Source organism: Taudactylus pleione, unplaced genomic scaffold (assembly GCF_031769625.1).
Source record: "Taudactylus pleione unplaced genomic scaffold, aTauple2 ptg000016l, whole genome shotgun sequence".
Lineage (NCBI taxonomy): Eukaryota > Metazoa > Chordata > Amphibia > Anura > Myobatrachidae > Taudactylus > Taudactylus pleione.
Window position 1 is genome coordinate 53877455 of NW_028284418.1, and position 13363 is coordinate 53890817.

At 43.2% G+C, this 13363-nt stretch overlaps 1 protein-coding gene across 3 annotated transcripts in view; it reads right to left on the reverse strand.

Annotated features, from left to right (window-relative positions):
* Positions 1 to 1976: 1976 nt before the first annotated feature.
* PCGF5 (polycomb group ring finger 5) overlaps positions 1977 to 13363 on the reverse strand; it is a 123111-nt gene continuing 111724 nt past the window's right edge. For all 3 annotated transcript variants that reach the window (XM_088474027.1, XM_088474026.1, XM_088474028.1), the window contains 3 exons: positions 13074 to 13163; positions 5311 to 5391; positions 1977 to 4203 (listed from right to left, as the gene is read on the reverse strand). In XM_088474027.1, the coding sequence (XP_088330153.1) occupies positions 4156 to 4203; positions 5311 to 5391; positions 13074 to 13163 (219 nt within the window). In that variant the 3' untranslated portion in view covers positions 1977 to 4155. The remainder of the gene's footprint in view (positions 4204 to 5310; positions 5392 to 13073; positions 13164 to 13363) is intronic.

Here is a 13363-nt window from a genome sequence, read left to right on the forward strand (position 1 = left end):
CACATAAAAATGCTATATCATCACATAGAGGAACAGGTGCTAGACAGTACCAAAACAGATGCCAAATTAGAAAAAGAAAAAAGTGCTCCCCCATTTGGGTGTTTCTCAGTTTTGAAGACAGTGCTGAAAGGGGATGTAGTTATGAGACTGGCGGCCACAATACCGCCTGTCTCAATCCTGATGCTGAAAGTCCAACACGGGACTTAAGATAGGCGTCAAAATACCGACGCCTACCTTAATCCCAAAGCCGAAACACAGAAGGACGCAAGCATGAACGAGGCAAGTCGGGGGCACCTTTAGTTTTAGCCGTTTTAGGTTTAGATAGCATAGCAGGGTCAGCATTAGGTTTTCTTTTGTGTGGGGAGGTTAACGCTAGGCACCCCTAGGGGGGAGGGTTAGGCATCACTGGGTGGGGGGCTAGGCACTAAAGGGGAGGGTTAGGGGCTGGGTAAGCATACTTACCCGGGATACCAACCATCGGGATGCCGCTGTCTGTATTTTGACAGGGGGCATCCCAACAGCTGACTTTTCATACCAATTCCGCTGAAAGCCCTGGTCATGATTGGTGTAATTATAATCAGAAACAGGGAAAACAGGACTATTGAAGCATTCTGCATATAGCAGTGAGTACAGTGCTATAAATATACTCTGCTACTTTCCCTAAGTAATGACACAAGTCTTGTACTATGTGTTAAATTGTAAATTTTAACAGTCTAAGCCACTTTTGTATCCTGCAAGATGTTCACACAATTTGCACAACACATTGAGTGGAAAGGGATATTTTATTAAATAGAACCTCTCATATTTAGGATAAGTAAATATTTTGATAGTGCCTAATGAAGTATGTAAGTGTACAAAAAGAAATGTATAGTCCAATATGGATTATACTACCTCTGCTCCAGAGACCACGTAGAAAAATAGTGCACTGTATGCAAATGTGTTCTCTGACAGATAGCCAGGATCTGAATCAAATGGTTTTCACCTTGGAAATCTTTCCACTATGTATAGGTGCATATCAACTTCAATCTGATTATCAGGGGTGTATCTAGGGGTCTGAGCGCCTCTGGCAAAATAAGGGACTGGCGCCGGCGCCCCCCCTCAGCCGGCGTGCCTGGCGAGTGCCATCCTGGCCAATAGGAAGATACGCCCTTGCTGATTATATTACTACACAACAGTAACAACAGATAAAGTAGGGAATGTTAGGTTTGGCAGGAAGTGCTTTAACAATGTGAACAGGTGTAAAAACGGGATGTAGTTATGAGACCCGTGGCCGCATCGCCGCCGGTCTCAATCCCGACAAAGGAATCCTGGCAAGGGATTTAACATAGGCGTTGAAATACCGACGTCTATGGTAATCCCGATGCCGGAACACAGATAGGACAATGGATCGACCGTCCTCAGCTGGGGATAAGTATACCCGGGGATGGGGGGGGGTCAGGTTAGGGTTAGGCTAGGGGAACGAGGGGGTTAGGTTAAGGCACTAGGGGGGGAGGTTTGGTACCTCCCCGGGAGGGTTAGGTACTAACGGAGGGAGGTTATGGTTAGTCACTGGGGGGGGTGGGGAGGGGGGGAGGGTGTTAGGGATAGGCACTAGTAGGGGGGGGGGTTAGGGTTAGGCATCCCTAGGATAGGGATAGGGAAAGAGTGTTTAGGGATAGTATTCTTACCTGCGCTGTCGGGATTTTGAACCATCTGGCTGCCGGCATCGGGATTTGAACCGCCAGGCTGTAGTCCGGCTGTCATTCATACTGATTCCGTGAAAACACACCATAAAGTTTTACCTCCAATGGAAGGGACTGGGTAATATTGACATAAAAGTTTAGAAGTAGTCGATATATGTTACTTTTGCTATACATACTTTTCTATGGATTTTGAAAAGTCTAAGTAAATATGATTTATGTTTTTTAGAAGATAAAACAATATGTACACAGATTACACCAACAATCCAATTTGAAATAAATTTAAATTCTGTTGATTTATGTTCAGTTCTTGAAGACAATTTATTTACAAAAATGTGCCATTTGTTATAAAATGCATTTTGTTTTGAGCATTGTTACAAAATTTAGATTTGAAAGGAACTGACAGAATGCAACAACCTCGCCTAGTCTTTGACAAGTAAAAAATACATTTGAACTGAAACTTATAAAAATATACTTCCCGACATCAAGTCCCTTCTTCAAACGTGGTAGTGCAAGACATTTGGTCATTTAAGAATTCATGTAATTATTACTGATCATACAGTTATTTTGGTTACTTTTTTTTTTTTAAAGGCATGTTAACATTTTTCTAGAATCATATTTGTCAGTTTTAATTACTTTCCTATTCAAAGAAACACATGTAAGAAAATACATCCACCTCACACCACAAAGAATATACATTTTGTCTAAATGCTCACAGTGCATATACACATTTCTATGCATTTCTTATATAATTATAAACAATATATCATATTATAATTCTACAACAATATTAGGTGCCAACAATCTAACCTTTTACAATGTTTAGATAAGATGTTAGGAGATGCAGCTGTAGATGCATAAATACAAATACCTATGCAATACATTATCATTGAGGTACATGGGAAACATGAACTACAAATATTACTACTTTACTAATGGCCAATACATTTTATACATGGATATCTGGCTACTTGCATTACATCTGCATTATTTAATAAATTATTTAAAAACAGAAAAGTGGAAGACTTATAAGTATTAACAACTTGGCTAAAAATAAGAATGGAGGTATATGATGCTCGGGAGAAAAATCAGGTATGAATGAAACTCATGTACTTTCTTTTGCTTCTTAGGCTTACATATCTAAGTGCAAATAAATATGTCCCCATAAGACTCAATCAAGAGTTTATAGCAGTCAGCTGTAAAGCTGATACTGACGGCTGTGCCACCATTATGGGACATGTAGTTACAGTAGAACGGCTGTGTCAAAGGGTTCATTCCTGATCCACATTGCATTAGTACAAATGCACAACATTTATATTCTAGAAAACTGTTTAAGTGACCGATTCACTTTAATATCATTTCAGGGTTTAGTAGAAACAAACAATTGACTTTCTTTATGCAACTGAGGTTGTAATATTATAGACATTTAAATGGGTGAACAATATACTGGTAAGTGCCCTCTATACTGCTCACTGTTCTCCCACCAATATTTACCATAATATACTTGAATTGTACTTAATTAGAAAAAATAAAAATACTTATCTATAAAGCCAAGTAACAGAACTCCATACAACTGTACTGCTGCCACCTAGGTGTTTTAGGCAAGGACTATAGGTCTCAATGGGAGCCTTTCTACTACGATTTCATCGGTTTTTTAAATCTACACATTTTAAAAACTATTATATAGAGAGGTTTGCGACCAACTGCCACTGCACAGTCGCTACCCTGACGGTGCACTGCCACCCTGTGCGATAGAAGCCACCTTCCTGCTCCTCTGTAGCTCCCCTCGCACTTGGAGGACAACACGTGCACCGGGGAGGTGGTTTGGGTGCTGAACCAGGGCACATGGGCGACTTATGGCAGCATCTGAGAAAGGAATTGAAGGGAATTTGGAAGCAGGAGTGTCACTAGATAGGATGTCGGTGAAACATTTAAACTTCTTTTAGACATCAGAATCACAGCAAGTACTTATAATGATTGAGCAGTTACTGGCAACATATTATGGTGAAAGTGTTTGTGTGTTTTTTTTTAACCCCCTATCAAGCTATTGTTAGTTACAATTATGAAAGGGAAAATACAGTTTTCACTATTTTACCAACCAGGAATATTTTATCAAATATTTAGTAATTAGAAAACCACAAGGAATTAAAAAGTACAGCTATTGCAAAAAACTATGGCACTAACTGAAATACAACAAAATGTGTCTGTACACTATTACATCCACCAAAGCTAGGTATTGCCCCACATTGATAGCATACTTATCAGTCAGTCATATGCTTTCTAGCAGACCAGCACTTTGTAACAATAGCTACAAATAAAAGTACTGGCAAGTAGGAGAGAGACCACATCCATATTTTCATGCTGTAAAGAGATGGGGTCCTTTTAGTCCATGTAAATTAGGCACATCCATTCATTGTGCAATCTGTCGATGAGTAAACATTTAGTGCAGGATTCTTCTCTATGTGTGTTCGAGCAATTAACCAAAGTCAATTCTCGGTCGATATTGCAACACCATGGGGTACGACTAAAATAAACAAAACAAATCAGATTGGAGAAAGCACACACAAGAATTTTAAAGTTCATTTGTCAATCTTACAAGCATGGGTTCATTATCATTAAATGGTAACACATGACTACATGGGAAGTAATGAGAACATCACCTCCCCTATGCTGGCAGGAATATGCCCACTATGCCACCTTTCAACTGATTTGCTATGAGTGAACACAGGGGATAGTGCAGGATTAATCTCATTATAACGCTCGGCATGTCTGCCAAAACATGGGAGGGAAACTCATTATTTGAAACATGCCTAAAGGATGAACCATATTACTGTAACTTTATGAAGGCTTGGAAAGGGATGAATAGATAAAGTAAACTAAAGCTTAGTAAATGTAAAATTATATTTTGGCTGAACAAAATATAGAAGTTTAAAAAGTAACACATTTGTAGAGAATAATCTAAATATACAGATATCAGGGACACAGGGAAATTCAGTATAGATGAGATGTGAAAAAGTATCCAAACTGCCCTGTTTTAATGCACTGTTCAAAATTGTAAGCATCATATTAAAATAAATATGTACTTAAAAACTGTGGATCTGAAACAAATCTTTTTTCAAATAAGCATTTGCAGGTATATATTTTTTAGTCAGTTCTCCAGCTTTGCTTATAATTAAGGATTATGAAACTACACAGATGGATTTGGCACAAGCTGAGGACTGAGCAATGCAAACATTTTTTAAATGTATAATTCACTTCTATCTACCCATTTCTTTATTTAAAAAAAAAAAAAAACAGAAAAAATAAAAAGAATGATACCATGTGATGTAAAACTTTCGTATATATATTTGGTCAAGTCTCCCACATCCCAAGTTACGAACTTGGCTCAATAAAAACAGCAGATATGAGTCACGGCATTGAGAGGTCCTCGTGACAGCCACATGGTTAGCAAAAACTGGCATTCTAGAATTTAAATAATGAGTATATAACAATATTTAATATGGATTTACCTATTTTAGGGTTTCAATTCACGTATAGAAAAACACAGAACAGCCTTTACATAAGTCAATGATAAGAAAATCAATAAATCGATCAAATAAATAATACTAAAAAAAACTTTACTTATACATACGGTTGTGGATGTCTCTGAAACATCAGGAGCAGTTTCGCTGAGAGACATATGTAGTGAAGTCGAATTGTTCTGACAATGAAACTGTGAAGGAAATGATGTGCTTGTTAGAAGACATCCACAACTGCATGTACTAATAATGCATGCTTTGTATAAGAGATTTTGGATCAAAAATTTAACTTTCAAAACATTAGGTGAAAACAAGAATACTTTCTACATTTCAAAAACACAATACAACTGAAGCAAAGTTCCTTAGTACTTCATTAGGGATTGGGTATGAAATACCGACGGCCAGGAAGTCATCTAACTAAATGCCGCAAGCCGAACGCTGAAAATCCTGACTGGGGCTGGCAAGTACCCTAACCCTACCCTCTCCCCCTCTAACCCTAACCCTCCCTTAGGGGTGCCTAACCCTAACCTCCCCTCGGGGGTGCCTAAATCTAACCCCCACCCTCCCCGCACACTAAACCTAACGCTCCCTGAGTGGGGCCAACCGTAAACTCCCCCCAGGGGTGCCTAAACCTAACCCCCCACCCCGCACCCTAAACCTAACCCTCCCAGAGTGGTGCCTAAACCAAAGTTCCACCAGGGGTTCCTAAACCTAATACGCCCCCCCCCTGAGGTTAAGCGCAGCCACTCCACGGCCTACCTTCGTTCGGGAAGCTGACTGTCTAGATTCCGGCGTCTGGATTTAGACGGGCATAGTTATATCGACACCTGTCTGTAGTCCCGCTTCGGTATTCAGACGCCGGGATTTAGTCAGACGGCCTCCAGACCATAGGCATTTTGACTGTATCCCCTTCATTAGTACTACAAATGCAATTAAACTACATACAGTATGAATCTAACTTGCTAAAGGCCATGGAACAAAGTTTAAGCTCCGGAATCATCATGAATGTGCAGTTTGTACAGGAAGCTTTCATTAAAATAGTCCCTTTTCAGTTATATTTCTTCCTTCCATTAGAACAGCTTCTATAACCACAGAGGACTATTTAAATATAGAATCTAATTCATTCTGATTTGGAATGGGATTGATTGCAACGTTTATACAGAGCTCTACTGTACTACAGTACATGTACAGAATAATTATGTCTGCGATTCAATAGAGTTATATTCATATCAAGCCTGGAGATGCTGTTTAATTTACTACTTACAGTGCCTTGCAAAAGTATTCACCCCCTTGGCTTTTTACCTTTTTTGTTACATTACAACCTGTAATTTTTTTTTTTTTTTCATCTGAATTTTATGTGAAGGATCTGCACAAAATACTCTAATTTGGTGAAGTGAAATGAGAAAAATATATATAAAGATGAATCTTTATAAATAAAATTCTGAAAATTGGTATGTGCATATGTAATCAAGCCCCTTTGCTATGAAGCCCCTCAAAAGTTCTGGTGCAACCAATTACCTTCAGAAGTCACGTAATTAGTGAAATGAAGTCGACCTGTGTGAAATCTAAGTGTCACATGATCTGTCAGTATAAATACACCTTTTCTGAAAGGCCCCAGAGGCTGCAACACAACTAAGCAAGAGGCATCACACACTATGAAGACCAAGGAGCTCTCCAAACATGTCAGGGACAAAGTACAATTCTGGGTAGAGTTATAAAAAAAATATCCAAATCTTTGATGATCCCCCGAAGCACCATCAAATCCATCATCATCAAATGGAAAGAACATGGTACCACAACAAACCTGCCAAGAAAGGGCCGCCCACTAAAACTCACAGACCGGGCAAGGAGGGAATCAGAGAGGCAGCACAGAGACCAAAGGTAACCCTGAAGGACATGCAGAGTTCCACAGCAGAGACTGGTGTATCTGTGCATGTGACCACAATAAGCCGTACACTCCATAGAGCTGGGCTTTATGGAAGAGTGGCCAGAAAAAAAACATTACTTAATGATAAAAATAAGAAGACACGATTTCAGTTTGCCAAAAGGCATGTGGGCGACTCCCCAAATCTATGAAGGAAGGTGTTCTGGTCAGATGAGGCTAAAATTGAACTTTTTGGCCACCAAGGAAAACGCTATGTCTGTCCCATCACCCCAAGAACACCACCCCCACAGTGAAACATGGCGGTGGCTGCATCATGCTGTGGGGATGTTTTTCAGCAGCAGGGACTGGGAAACTGATTCGAGTCGAGGGAAAGATGGATGGTGCTAAATATAGTGATATTTTTTTAGCAAAACCGGTGTCAGTCTGCCTGTGATTTGAGAATGGGACGGAGTTCACCTTCCAGCAGGACAATGACCTGAAGCATACTGCTAAAGCAACACTCGAGTGGTTTAAGAGGAAACCTTTAAATGTGTTGGAATGGCCTAGTCAAAGCCCAGATCTCAATCCAATTGAGAATCTGTGGTCAGACTTGAAGATTGCTGTTCACAAGCGGAAACCATCCAACATGAAGGAGCTGGAGCAGTTTTGCCTTGATGAATGGGCAAAAATCCCAGGGGCAAGATGTGACAAGCTCATAGAGACTTATCCAAAGCGACTTGGCGCAAAAGGTGGCTCGACAAAGTACTGACTTTAGGAGGGTGAATAGTTATGCACGCTGAAGTTTTCAGTTATGTTGTCCTAAATGTTGTTTGATTCACAATATAAAAAAAAAAAAAAACACAACTTCACAATTGTAGGCATTTTCTGTGAATGAAGTGATGCACACCTTCAAACAATCCATTTTAATTCCAGGTTGTGAGGCAACAAAACATGAAAAATGCAAAGGGGTGGGGGGGGGTGAATACTTTTGCAAGGAAAAATTGGGGTCATTGTAATAGTCTGCTCACATGACCCTGATAATTAAGGTTGTGCTAGAATGTTAACGCTCTAAATGTCACAGTGCGCCGGACGCCGGCACACACTTACCAGGTTCAGCGGCACTGGTCTGTGCGGAGACAGCGGGCTGGAGGTCCCTGCTGCTTGTTCCTCTCTGATGCAGGTGGGCGCGGCACCATACGGGCGCGCGCGCCGACCTGCTAGGGATTTAAAGGGCTATACACGCCCCATTCAGAGATGTCACAGGAAGTGACTAGGATAGCTGCCTATATAAGGGGAATCTGTGAACACTCCAGTGCCAGAGTATAGGCTCATTACCATACTCCAGCGTTCCGTGCATATTCTGATGACAGATTTGACCTTGGCTTCATTTGTTACCCCGATTCTGTCTTATCCCTGGTTCTGCGTTGATATCTGGTTCGGACCTCGGCTATTCCCTGTGACCCGCTTAAGCCTGCTCCCTGGTACCATCTTGTCTGTATTGGTTCTGACCCGGCTTGTCGACTACGCTAATCTCTTGCACTCTGTCTAAAGTACACCAGCACCTGTATAGGGAAACCTAACCTGAGGGCCGCGACCTGTGTGTCGGACGCAGCAAAGCCCATACCTTCTTGCGAGGGTCCCTTGTTAATACCGCCGGCACATTAGACTTCCGCGCCTCAGGAATAGGTCTAGCCAATTCCCTGCATACGGGTTGCATCCACAATCCACCCAAGAGTTGTGACAGAATACTCTGGCCCAAAAGAATATGGATGCCACTGGGTTAAGCAACGCCCCCTACAGTTTTCCAAAAGTACATGAACAACATTTTTCGAGACCTTTTATACAAGTATGTTCTGGACATAGGTGTATACAAGGTGTATCTGGACGATATCCTAATCTTTTTCAAAGACTTAGTGAGTCATCGTGAACATGAATGTGAAGTACTGTCACGACTACAGGCTAATCAAGTTTTTTGCAAACTGGAAAAATGCTCCTTCGAGCGAAAAGAGTTGCCGTTCCTGGGTTACATTATTTCGGGTTCTAGACTTCAAATGGATCCTGAGAAGCTTTCCATCATTGTTAACTGGCCCCGACCGGTGGGATTAAAAGCAGTACAGTGTTTCCTTGGCTTCTGTAACTTTCATCGGCAGTTTATTAGGAATTACTTGTCTGTTACTGCTCCAATTACCGCTCTCACCAAGAAGTTTCAGGATACCCGGGTGTGGTCACTGGAAGCAGAGGAAGCATTCAACCAATTGAAGCAGTGTTTTATCTCCGCACCTATTCTGAGACAGCCTGATTGTGATAAGCCTTTTTTCCTGGAGGTGGATGCTTCTACAGTCGGAGTGGGTGCAGTACTTTCCCACAAGTTTTCAACCCCAGAGAAAAACTATGCCGTTGGGGAAAAAGAACTGTTAGCCATCAAGTTGGCCCTACAGGAGTTGCGATACCTGCTGGAGGGGCAAAATTTCCTGTGACGGTCTACACAGATCACAGGAATCTTATATACCTCAGGACCGCTCACTGTCTAAACTATCGGCAGTCCAGATGGTCGTTGTTCTTTGATTGGTTCAATCTGGTAATCACCTATTGTCCAGGCAGCAAAAATATTAAAGCGGATGCCTTGTCCCGGGCATTCAGTTCCGCTGAGGAAGACGAAGTTCGGGAGTAGAAGCAATTTTAAACCCAACTTGCTTCTTAGCGATAACCACTAAGGTCCGGATACCACCAGGAAGGTCATTTGTTGCACCTAGACTCCATGCAAAGCTGTTACATTGGGCACATAGTTCGCACTTTACTGGCCATTCTGGGGTGAAGAAAACTCTGGAGTTAATTCTTAGGAATTATTGGCAGTCTACTGTCCGTCAAAATGTCAAAGATTTTGTGGCAGCTTGCACTATTTGTGCTCAACATAAAGTCCCAGCCCACCCACCCTCGGGAGATCTGCATCCGTTATCAGTACCCAACCGTCCCTGGACCCATATTTCTATGTCACCGATTTGCCGTTATGCCAAGATTTCAACACTATCTGGGTAGCGGTGGACAGGTTTTCCAAAACCGCTCATTTCATTCCATTAAAGTTTTACCTTCGGCCCCAAAACTTGCAGACGTGCTCGTAAGGGAGATTTTCAGGTTGCACGGATTTCCTAAAGACATTGGGCCTCATTCAGAGGCGGTTGTTAGATGCAAGCGGTCGCTCTGAATCAGGGCGGCCGCTTGCATCCTGAACAGCCGGCTACTTGTCGATCGTTAAGCTGTGGGTTAACACCCACAGCTCTAGCGACCGACATGGGATCTTGACAGTAAATGAGTCGAAGTTTCAAGGTCATGCAGGACCTTTTCATCAGGACAAGTGACCTTGAAACGTTGACTCATTTACTGTGCACTATGTGAATAATACAATTTTCTTTTGTTCACTACGGAGGAGTGCCACCTATTTTTTCTTCTCCACGGGCTGTGTAGCTCTAAAGGAAGATTTCTATAATATATAAACTTACATATATAAACACATATAATATATAACATACACATAAACAGTATACACACACACTAACAGAAATATACATATTAACACATACATACACAATAAAACATATATACACAGAAATACAAACACACTAAAACAATACACTTGCATACACTTGATGCAGGAGCTGCTGCAGGTATAGGGTGCAAAAGGGGCCGGGCATCTCGATTCATTAGGCTCCACCCTCCGTAATGTAATGCCACAGTTTGCGGGGATATGGGAGCGGGGCTTGCAGTATTGGCTCGGTCTCCAACGCGGCCAGTGTAGAGGGGAATCTGTGTGTGTAGCTTGGGTTTCTAGAAACCCTCCCTGCATGTGCTAGTGTGGAGCCGGCCCCTCTTACCCCTAAAAAGCAGCAGCACTGACTGTGCTGCTGCATGTAGTAGAGCAGCCGCGGCTGGAGAGCCTCCATCCGGGAACCGGATGCCGCTGGACACCTCTCGGCAGGGTCACATCGATCCTGTGTGGGGGCCCTGGGGCGACTGCCCCTGTCGCCCCCTCCTAATCCGACCCAGTGCAAAGAACTGGTACACCCCTTTATCAGTAAAAGTCATTATAGGCTAAAAAAAAAAAAAAAAATCAAACACACAGTAGTCATATAAATGAATCTGGATTTGAAATGCTGGGTACACACTAGCCGATATATCGGGGGTTGAAATAAATGTCCGATACATTAAGTGCGTCGGCCAGTGTGTACTAACTATGGCCCTCATTCAGAGCCGGACGCTCTGAGCAGAGCGCTCGCTCTGAATGAGGGCCGTCCTCCATAAAAATGGAGCGTCCTCCTGGGCGCTCGTATAGCTGTGGGTCACCACCCACAGCACATACGAGCGTGCAAGATGATGGTCGCGACCATCGCGACAATCGCCAGTGCAACCAGAAGCCTGTGGTCGGGGTTTTCGACCACAAGCCCTGGAGTGATTTTGGCTCTATCAGAGCCAAAATCACTCCCACTGACATCACTAGTGATGTCAGTGGGGCCAGCTTCTGACGGTAGGCGTTCCCTTGGGAACGCCTCCGTCTGGCAGGCACGCCCCCGGCACGCCCACCAAAGGGGGCGTGCTGTCAATCAACATCGACAGCACGCCCCCTTTGATCAGACACAACGAGCGAAGGAAAGGCCTTCGCTCGTCGCGTCTGGCGCATGCGCACGACGGAGCTCCCTGCAGTGCACACCATCGACCCACTTGCGAGCGGACAGCCGCTTGCAAGTGGGTCAGAATGAGGCCCTATATGTCTGTGAATGATGTCATTCACAGACTTTTTGCATCGTCTGTGAAGCACAGCCAATGCCCAATGTATCTGTAGATCTATTGCATCGTGTTGTGTGTACGGGCGGGCAGCTGATCGCCCGTACACATGCTGCAGCAGCCGCCAGTGACTTAACTGGGTGGGCACATATAAATGCCAGCCCAGCTGTCATGTCAGTCACGACACGACACATTGGGCCGATAATTGTTAAGTGTGTATGCACTAGATATAGATATAGACGCTGGTCATTTATCCCACGCCGGGATAAAGCAGTCGGGAAGCCGGCTGTCGGGAAGCCGGCTGTCGGGAAGCCGGCAGCCGGCTTCCCGATTGTACACCATTAGTCCATAATAAGTTAGAGTTAAATTATATAATGCATTTGGGACCTCATTCAGAGCCGCTCACAAAATGCGAGCGCTCGCTCTGAATGAGGGCGGCTGCTTCTCTGTAAAGAGCCGGCCTCCTAGCCGCTCGCTAAGCTGTGGGTGACCACCCACAGCTTTAGCGAGTGGCCAGGTTGATGGTCGCGATGGTCAAGACCATCGAGGCTTGCGAGGAGGCCCTTGCGGTAGGGTCCCATCTACCGCAAGCCACAGGCAGCTTCCTGCTCTAACAAAGCAGGAAGCTCCCTACTGACATCACTAGTGATGTCAGTAGGGCAGCCTACAAACGGCAGGCGTTCCTTCAGGAATGCCTCCATTTGTCTGGCCACCCCCCCACCATGCCTACAAAACGGGGCAAGCTGTCAATCAACATCGACATCAGCAGCCCCTTTTGAGAGAATTTCTCTGTCGCTCCGGGGCTTGCGCGTGCGCAGTGCCCCACCATCGACCCGCTTGCGAACGCATAGGCGATTGCGAGCAGGTCTGAATGAGGCCCTTGGTACGTGATGCATCCCGCCCTTGGAGATGCTGTGCCTTCCCTTTCTCAAAATCAATCATTTGGCACAAGCATTACAATAGCAGACATTTTTCTATGTCGACAACTCTATCGTTACAGGACACAAGTTTTAATTATCTGATGTTTAATACAATGCAACAAAGGTCTGGCTGTACCATATCGAAAAAGAAAGAGTACAGACTTGTTTAAACTGAAGGAGTAACATTTGCAAACGAACGCTATGAAATTGGGACTATTTTGTGTGGGTTTTTTTTAATGATATTTATTGCATTTTTGTATAAAGTGGGATTTTGAATATTATATGGAAGCAGAAGAAATAAGATGAATATATTTACATTTTCTCCCCTAAGTCGCCATCTTGTCATATATATGAACTCCATTGTGTGGTCCTTTCCCATGATTTCACCGTTGCATAATACATCCAGCTGGAAAAGAAGAGTTATTTGTGAGTACCACATGTGAACTGCAACCTAACTTACCTACCCGCTTCCCAAAACCTAATCTTCCCTCAATATATAGCCACCTTCTCTGAGCACCTCTCCTCTCTCCTGTACTCCTGAGTTTTGTTTGTGTAGCACTTATTGTTTTGTACTCCTATCATTATGTCTGACACCATGGGATTTAT